This window comes from Stegastes partitus, unplaced genomic scaffold (genome assembly GCF_000690725.1).
Source record: "Stegastes partitus isolate 25-593 unplaced genomic scaffold, Stegastes_partitus-1.0.2 Scaffold1605, whole genome shotgun sequence".
Classification (NCBI taxonomy): Eukaryota; Metazoa; Chordata; class Actinopteri; family Pomacentridae; genus Stegastes; species Stegastes partitus.
This window is the reverse complement of record NW_007579336.1, coordinates 147,570-157,246: the sequence shown is the minus strand read 5'-3', so window position 1 is coordinate 157,246 and position 9,677 is coordinate 147,570. Positions and strand designations below refer to the sequence as shown.

Genomic DNA, 9,677 nt, shown 5'->3' with positions numbered 1-9,677 from the left:
TGGGTGCTCGGACCCTAATAAAAGACAAATAAACCAATTTCAGGTGTAACTGTCATGTTTTGTAATCTCCATGACTATTCACACACGGTATTAATGCAGCAGTTGTTGTTTTTTTTTTTTAATATAAGGAGACAACTCGTGCTTTTAAATATTAATCAAATGCATTTATTTTTTTTACTGGGCTAGTATAACAAATTAATACAAAGTACAACTCCGTAGACATCATAGATTGTCAAAAAAGTAAAGTACAAAACGCTTGAGGTAAAACATCATTGAAAAAGATTCAGTTAAAAAGCCCTTATTAAAATCTGAATTCATTTCAAGGTGAATGCTCACTTTACACTATCTAGCTGTCCTAAAAAAAATAAAAAAAAAACCAACAAAGCACTTTTATTTACAAGGTAGTGGTGGTGCAAAATACAGTGTGTGAGACAACATTCAGTCAAAAACTTCTCATGTCTTTGTCAAATGTAAACAATAAGCACTGTCATGTTCCTCAAACTCCGAAGCTAATACGGAAAAGCAAAATGCTGTCACACCGATGTTTGCTCTAAGGATTTTGCATTAGACTCTATGAGCGCTGGTGACACGTGAGCGCAGAAGACCTCATTACTACCAAGCAGCACACGACAGAGCGCAGACAGAAGATATAAAACCGGTCTTTCAGATTACACATATACAAAACAAATCCGTGAAATTCCAAAACGGGACGTAAAGTTTTAGTCTTTTTTTTTTCCCACGTGAACGACGGCTCTGATGGTCGTCTCCTCAGCAGAGGTAAGAAAATCTCCTGTTGTGTGAAAACCTTGTAATTTAACTTTAGTTGCTCCTCAGTGGGTTGAAGAATAAGACGAACAATATTCTCTGTTTTTAGTATTTTTCTTATTGTCACAAATCCCATTAAATAAATAAAACTCGTCCTGTCTCTTGATACTTTTGCAGCTTCCCAGGATCTCACCGTTAAAAGCATTCATTCCTACTGAATGTTGTTTTGAGTTTTATTCTTAGATAGGGCAAATATTTCCCTAAAACTGCTTTAAATTTAATTTTTGTTGCAGGTTTGTGCATCTTTGCACAGTTGCAGCAATACTGTGTCACTGACTATCTTCTGCCGTGGATTAATTACATTTATTGGATGCTCCATCGACTATTTACAGTCCAACGTCTAACAAAAAGGCACCACGACCATGCAACTATTTGGCTCACCAAAATAAAGCTCACAAAGGAATAAGATAAACCAGCCTCTGACCAAAGAGGCAATACTTGTTTACTGGATCAATTCATTGTTGATTTTAGCCTTTCCAAGGGATTTGTTGACAATAAGAAAAACATAAGATACCATCAGACGCATCCTTAAAGATCTTCAGTCCTTTGATAACAGTACCACTTTGTGTCTTGTCTGATATGCGTGTTTGTCTTCGCTCCTTAACAATTAAAAGGTTTTCACCCACCAGTGAAAGCACTTGGAAGAGACTCGTCATGGAAACTCATCGTACTACAGTTTGAAAGAAAAAAAAAAAAAGAGGAAGATGGTACCCATCTTAATGAAATGTAGTTATAAGACTTCTTCCCATTTTCTCCCAAAATATTCCTGCACACACTCGGGGTGCGTCCCTAAAGGCAGCGACAGTTACACAGTGCTCTGCCTGCTCTCGCGGCTAAGCCCCATTGCCTCTGAGGAGTGAGGTGGGAAATCGATAAATATCCCATCTGAGTCTGAGTCGGCAGACTCTAGCACTTGTCCAATTATGGTTTCAGGGCTGGATGATTCACTGGGTGGCGTGGAGGATGCACCCTTACTGAGATCAGTCATTGTTGTTGTGGCCTCGGTGCCGTGGAGAGCTCCTGAGGAATGAAGGGGAAGGATGGAGGGAGACGAAAGAGGCAAGTCCAGGGCGCCGGCTCCTGCTTGAACGAGACCTACGAGAGAGACGGTGCTGGATTATTATGGGTTAGACTGGGATATTTTAGAATAAACCAACAAAACGATGGACACAGACAACTCAAAAAACAACTACTGCCCTACCGTTGAACTGGGAGCCCACACACAGCCTGTTGGAGGAGGAGGCAGACAGCTCAGAGCCCGGGGCCCGGTCAGCGAAGGCCAGTCCTTGTTCCTCCAGGCATGTTATGATCTCGCAGGCCGAGTGGCGCCGGATTCCTCCGCTGCCAACCGAGCTGGCATCTGGGTCATACTCAGCCACCGGGGTCAGCAGCAGAGGAATGTTGTAGCTTTTCGATCGTACCACAGGGTTTTTAGACGATTGATCCGCCGCTGACTTGGGCCAGCCCCACGGTAGACGCTTCTCTGGAAGACGAGAGCGAAAAGATAAAGACCATAAGATGTGCTACTCTTTAGACACCAACATTTTTTTTAGCTGTTCTTCTGCCTCACCTAGAACACAACAATGTGCTTCATCATCGTCTTCGGAGTAAAGTCCGTGGGTGCCCAGGTAGGGCGAGACCACCTTCTGGACCAGAGACTCTAACCTCAGGTACTCCTCGTTCACACCACGCGACTCATGGACGCCCTGAACACAGAGACAGACGTCACGGTGTGAAATAATAATAACACCATCACGAGGGCATGAGAAATAAAAATAAAAAAGCTGTTTGGATAATCATAAAAAAAGCATTCATTCAAGTAAAAATACCAAATGTTTTATAGCTGTAGCAGCTCAACTGTGAGAATTTGGTGCATTCATCGGTCTCGTAAAAAAAAAAAATCACTTTGCTAACAATAAGGTTTTGAATAACTGAGTTTTATGACCGCAGAACTAAGCAATAAACAGATAGTAGTAAAAATGCAGCATAACAGAAATGGAAATAAGCGAAAATAAAATGTTGCTGTGGGCTCAGAAGGAAAAAGGAATAAATAAATAAACACAAGATCAACTGATGATTAACTGATGCTACTTCATTATCAGCTTTTTTTCCGTCACTGGTTCAGGATTTAACTTCAAAATGTGGTAAATACACATTAGAATTGTATCTTCTATTTAAAATAATACATTTTTTTAAGTGATTTTATGCCAACCAGTGTGTTTATATCCACCCAGTAGAAACTTAATCAGCCTAATACCAGAGTGGGGGAATAAATCTTGTCTTCGTAAAGATTGTAGTTCTTCTTGAAGTATTGATTAATGATTATTTTGGAGACTTCACTTTGCGCTGCTGATGAATTGTACTACAACATAAAGAGAGGTTTTCTAATCTTTAGCTCACCCTCAATCACATCACAATCTGGACTCTCCACACACTTGGATCATCACCTCTCCAAAAAAAATAAACTGATGATTATATTCTTCATAAAAGGAGAACATATCCGCAGTAATGTTGGATAAGTGAACACAATAACAAGGCAACTGCTCGACTGAAGCTGGACCAGAGATGCACAACAGCAGCTGGTGTTTAGATTCATGCACTTGGAAGCAGACTCGTTTCATCACGTGCAAAGCTTGGAAAAACATGTTTTCCCTTGTTGGGAGCAGCAACAGTAACCGAGCAGAGCGAGCGAGCGAGCAGAGGAAGAAGCAGGTACGTTTGGCTGGCTGCCTGCAGGCCTACCTGTAGAATGAGCAGCATCTGTGTAACAGAGGGAGGCACGCGAGCCCGCGGTCGAGACAGGGCGTCCTCTAACTTGACACTCAGGACTATGGTGTTCCTGAAGTGAAGCAGGGCGAGCTGTCGGACAGAAGGCTCCTTACCCTGCGCACAGGAAGGACGTCGGGGATCATCCAGGAAAAAGGTTGGATGGTCGAGGTCATTGGACACAGCAAAGAGAACAAAAAATACAAGCTGGTTGTGTACCTGAACCGGGTGAAAGATGGCCTGCAGCATCGAGAGGACATCACAGAAGAAGAAGTCCCAGGTCTCTGCCAGAGAGTCGAGTAACTTCTGACCTGCGTGGATCACAGAGGAACCAGCCAAACGGACAGATGATTAAAGATTAATGCACCATCCACTACAATATGTCTTCAGACTGTATGTAATAATGCAGCTGTACCTTCGTAGAATCTTATTTTGTCCCGTAGGATGACCATGCCTTTTGTCAGCAGCTGGTTCTGTGAAAAGAAGCCAGAAAAATGATGAATGTCGGATTTAATGCAGAGCTTTTTAATATGCTGGGTTTCATATATCTAAATTCCTTTTTCAGAGGTTTGTTACCTGAAGATATTCTGTGAAGAAGGAACCCAGCTCGGTCTTCAACAGATGTCTGAGAAAACAAACACTTTTAAAGTCAAAATAAGAACGAATAAATGTAATAAATGAACAGTGATGGACAGAAAACAGCGTTTACCACTTGAAATCAGTCACTTAACTACATTAATTACACGTCTGACTGCGCAGTTTCACAGTAAAAAACACAGGATGTGAACCAATCTACTACATCTACCCTGTTTCCTACATTAGATTCCCATCTCTCAGTGTGGTCAAAGAAATGTGGCTTTTCAGCTCACGGAAATATGTCTATTGAGCCGTAATGGAGGCGAACAGAAGTGATGGGTCTGGTTTAGAAAGATAATGAGATATCTGGCACGAGCACATGACTCCCCAGGCCCACATACAGTACACAGCACACACACAAACAAACTCATTCACAAGAAAACATTCAGTCAGCATATACAGGACACACAGTAATTACAATAATTACAGCACAGAATGACACGGGCAGTCTAAAATAAGGACGTTTCCTCTTCGCGGTGTTTGTGTGCGGCTGTCAACACTTACCGGACACCTTCATTAAGGACGTAAAGTTCATTATCAGCCAAGCCCTTCTTCTGGAAGACTGCTATGACAGCATTGTGGATGCTACAGCACAAACACACACAAACCGGGATGTGTTACAGCCTCAAAGGCATCCAAAAAAAAAAAAAACTACACATCTGATTGTATTTGTTGTACCTGTTCCAGGTGGCGTTGGCTCCGGCCCTCTTCTGCTTCTCCCCTCTGTCTTCCGGCGAACTTTTCTCACTCTTCCCCAGCTCGCTGAGGCTGGGAGAGCTCATCAGCTTCAGCCGGTGCAGAGTCCTCATGAGGTGAATATGAAAGGGGGAGAAACAGAGTACGCACTTAGTGGTGGACAGGAGAGAAAGAAGGTCAGGCGATGAGCCGACATAGAGGAGATAGCTAGAGGGGAGAGGAGAACATGAGTCCGAGAGAAAGAGCGTGCACAAGTAGAAAGAAAAAAAAAGAAGCACAATGACAACACAAAGAGCGGCCGGTGACAGAGGAGCAGAGAAGTAGGACAGAATGATGCATGGTGAGACGGGGGCAGCGCACTATAAGAGCAGGATGGGTGGAGCCCGGCGGAGAGGTGGACCACAGTGTCACTGCAACCGCCCGAGGTCTCAGAGCAGCAGAAAAACAATAGCACATGCACCGATGGGGGCAAGCTCTTCCTCCCTCTCTGCCTCTCTGTCAGTACAATACAGCCATTGATGCAAACAAATATTTATGCAGAGCACAGATGCCAGAGGAACTGCAGGGTAAGCAGGGCCCAAGCAGTTGGGACTCTGTTGTGCTTGTGACTGTACAGAGAGGAGGAGGTGGAGGAGGAAGTCGTCTCACTTATTAACAACAGAAACACGGATAGGAAGCGGTGACACGATACAGAACAATGAAGGAGGCTTTCCTGCTCTGCCACAGCTGGCGCAAACGTGTGAGACAGGAACCTGACTAATACCCGATGCTTTTTTGTTTTTTTTAAGCTGAAGAGTTTCTCCTCACCTGGTTGCTAAATACACACCTACAACCAGCAGCTGATAAGCTCAGCCTGAACACTGGGGTTTAATCTACCTGCCAGATTTTAGAAGACTGTGACCAAGAAAAGAATGCAAGAAAAGGTTAAGCTGATTATTAATTATTCCTGCTTGTGAGGATGGAGCTTGAATATCAATATGTGTTTTTTTTTCACTCAAATGTGACATTAAAATGATTCCCTTGTGTGAACAGATGTAAACTTTTACAAGAAACAGAAAGCATAATGTTGCCATGGAAACACTGAAGGCTGCAGCACCAGCCTCCTGCTTTAGTCGGCATTTGTTTACATTTTGGAAAATTAAATGCACCAAATTAGCTAATAACAGTTTTGCTTCGTACCAGTGGATGAACCGACAGCTACCACTGGGAATGACTTAAACTTGATGATTGTCAGACAGGTTCCTGCCCCATTAGTGCTCTAATTAGCTCCAGTTAGTCATAATTATGAGTTAACACCTTTGTTTACTTGGTGAATGCAGGGCACTCCTGTTTAAAGTACCTGAAACATCTTGTTGCCATTTTTTGCATTGACTTCCTATCTGCCAATGCTGATGTGATACCTGCAATGAAAATACTGAAACCTATCCGTTCGATTTATCGCTCCACCTCCATATGGAACATCTCCTTCATAAGATCATTCTCTTAAATCCTAATTTACATCAGAGCTGCAGGTATAATTACAATTTGAGTGCAGTCGTAAAAACTGAAAATGTCCTGAATTGAAATGAGTAAGAAAAAAAACCTGAGTATTTTCAGGAGAGACTGGTGAAAAACTAGCGCTCTGAAAAAGAAAAAGTGATGAGTTCAAACCCACGCAGTCCTGAAACTCTCCGCTGACAGCACTGCAGTAAACAACAGACACAAACACAGACGACATGGAAAGCAAGTGTACAAACTGATGAGATGTACACACGTAAGGAAACGAGTCAATCAAACGTGTCCCGCCAGGAGATCATTATCATTAGGCCAGCATGTGTTGCAGGCGAAGCTCAGCTGGTTAATGAAATCTTCTGGGACCAGAGATGGCGTGATTTTTTTTTTTGTGTGTGAATGCTAATGAATATTTCATGCGTTTTCCAGGATGCTGTATGTTGTGAAATGTTAATCCCAGGATCTGAGCCTCACCTCCTGATTGGATGCTCGCTGCTGCTGTCCATGTCTGGACTCGGGGGAGGGGCCGAGAAGGTGCTGAAGTTGAGTGACAGGGGACGGGGGGAGGGCCGGGAGGCGTGCCTCCGCCGGAGTCCGTCAAGCATCTGAGCAGAAAGAGGGGAAATGATGAGAAAAAAAGGGTTATTATTGAGTTTTGCCTGAAGGTAGAAATGTCAGCAAAGGCAAACAGAGGAGTGGATCAAGCATCTGAGTGAGGCGTCGATGAAATATGAGTCCACTACCACCACCTTTTACTTTAAAATAAGGAACACGGAAGACCTCCTTTGGTGAAAATCTAATAATTCACCTTGTTAGGATTTTTGCCAGTTGACTAGTTGTTTAGTCACAGATATATCGTCGGCATTCAGGTGTCTTTGCAAGAACAGAATACAGAAAAAGATGCTTGGGGTCATTTAGAAACTGTGTCATCACAGAGCAGCTTCAACTCCATTGTTTACAGTCGTGTCTGCAGCACATGTAGCAGAGCAGGCGATGGTGCGGAGTCAAGCTTTGTCTTCGTGGTGACTTTCTAACTAGTTTGGTAATGCTTCACTGGAACGATACTAAACAATGATCCCATCATGTTCCCTTTTCAATATAACATGTGTATATAAACAATATCAGAATGCGTTATTCCCTTTAACCAGTATTAGCCTCAGAAATATTCAATTCAATTCAATTCAATTCAATTCAAGTAACTATTTATCCCCTAAGGGCAATTCAAAAGCTCACTGAGTATTTAATATAGACATTAAAGCAAACAAAAGCAAACAATAAACCACATCATAAAGATCACATTATATTACATTCAGCACCATCAGTCTCTAGTCAACACGTCCATCTGGTGTGTTTTTATATGCTAGAAGACATATCATGAGCAAAATTAGCCGTCAGCGTTACAGCTGATCGTTTCCAACTTCAAACTGATGCTGTGCTGATGAAAGTCTTGTAATATTTCTTTTGTTTTTTAAAGAACTGCTCTTTTTATGATGTCTCGTTGTTATTGCACAACCTTGAGGACAGTCACTTTGCATGTCACTGCACGTACCGTATGAGAATCTAACAAATAAAACTCTTAAACCTTTCATCTTGAACGTGGATTCACACTTGCTAGACTTCAAACATAACAAACCTAAAGAACCAATCCTGTTGGCTTTTGTTTCGACAGGTTTTCCACATGATTTTCCTTCTTCAGAATTAGTTTTCAAATACTACAACTTGCCATTAGCGTAGAGTACTTTTACAGTTTCTCAGCTGGGTCGTAGGTGAGCTGGTGAGCTGGAGCTGCAGCGAGTGGGGATACATGTACAGAGACAGAGGCTTCGTAGATCAAGGAAGCTACAGCGTAGAGTTACAGCTCAGCCATTTTAAGACAGGAACACATTACATTAATGGAAAAAACACCTTCTTTCTTCGTTGAATCACTGACCGGAGATCACCAAAACAAACACAACAAATTGAAACGAAACTTACAGTCAGAGGGGCGCAGGAGAAAATCAAACCACACATGCGTGACGGTCTATGTACAGAACAGATTGTACTTTCTATTTCTTTATTCAGCCTGACTGTTATTTCAACACAAAGGAGGAGTGTTTTGCAATCAGAGCTCACCCTTACGCTCCAGCCCTACCGCAATCACACACACATTACATCAGAATGAAAAGGAGACATGCATGTGTGTACACGCATCAGTGTGTGTGACTGATTCCTGGTACAGTTACAGTGCATTTCCCCACAGAAACATACTGTACACAGTGAAGCACCATCCCCTGGTCAGAGGGGAGAACAACAGTCTGGCTTGTCACTCTTCAGACAAAGACTCAACACAAGCCTCCTCACTGCCTCCCTGCATGCAAGTCATAAAAACAGGAGGTGACTGGTGTGTTTTCAGGAGGACTGGCCTGCAGTTTCGTTACAGTAACATCACATCTCAGTCAGGAACACAGACGAGGCTACACGCTGTCTGCCATGCCACGCCAGTCTGGGCATTTCTGCTTTTGTTCACCCCTCCTCCTTGTCTTTTAGGGGCGACTACAGTCAGATCGATGCCACTTTTAATTTACACCAGTCTCTGTTTCCTTTCTGCCCCACAGATCCCCCCGCTGTGCTGTTTATTCGACATTAAACGTCTCAATCAATCGGCCAGACACGCAATCAACAGTCGATCCTACAGGGAGGAATGTACAGCCAGTCGTGCGTACGTGGAGGTTTTCTATTTTTTTTCTTCTATTTTTTTTAAATACCTGTATGGACGAGCGGATGAAGCAAAGTGCCACCGTAAACAAAGCGACTGTGTTGTGGAGACACAGTGTGGCACAGATGTGGCCGGAAGAGTCCACCTTTGGAGGAAAAACTGGATCATAATGGCCACAAAGTTGCCGTATGTCATGCGCCTCTGCCCGCCCACCGCCTGCACTCACCGTTCCTGATCCTGTCGTGTTGCTCCTGATGGGATGAAACGGTCATGTAGTGCCGAGGGGGGAAGTGTTCTCTGTCCGGGCTCATCGGCGGCTGGATCTGCTACTGCTCCCCGCCGGTCTGCGCACCCTCACGGGCATCGGGGTGCAGGCGGATAAAGGGTCCGACCTGCGGTGCGGTGGAGGGGGACTCATTCATGAGGCATGAACCGCCTCTCTCTCTCTCGCTCTCCTTCTTTCTCTCTCTCTCTCTCTCTCTCTGGCTCGCCCCCGCTTTGTTTTGACGAGATGCAAACGCGAACCTGGACGCGTGGACGCGGCCACGAGCGACACGTGGACGCGCGT

At 43.7% G+C, this 9,677-nt stretch overlaps 1 protein-coding gene across 1 annotated transcript; it reads right to left on the bottom strand.

Moving 5' to 3' along the window:
* Positions 1–142: 142 nt before the first annotated feature.
* prr5a (proline rich 5a (renal)) lies at positions 143–9,621 on the bottom strand. Its single transcript, XM_008300906.1, has 11 exons — positions 9,336–9,621; positions 6,889–7,019; positions 4,906–5,031; positions 4,732–4,812; positions 4,168–4,216; positions 4,007–4,064; positions 3,811–3,902; positions 3,568–3,708; positions 2,396–2,531; positions 2,027–2,308; positions 143–1,920 (listed from the first exon to the last, which is right to left on the bottom strand). The coding sequence occupies exons 2-11, from the start codon at positions 7,017–7,019 to the stop codon at positions 1,631–1,633; spliced, it is 1,386 nt and encodes a 461-aa protein (XP_008299128.1). The 5' UTR covers positions 9,336–9,621; the 3' UTR covers positions 143–1,630.
* Positions 9,622–9,677: the final 56 nt, after the last annotated feature.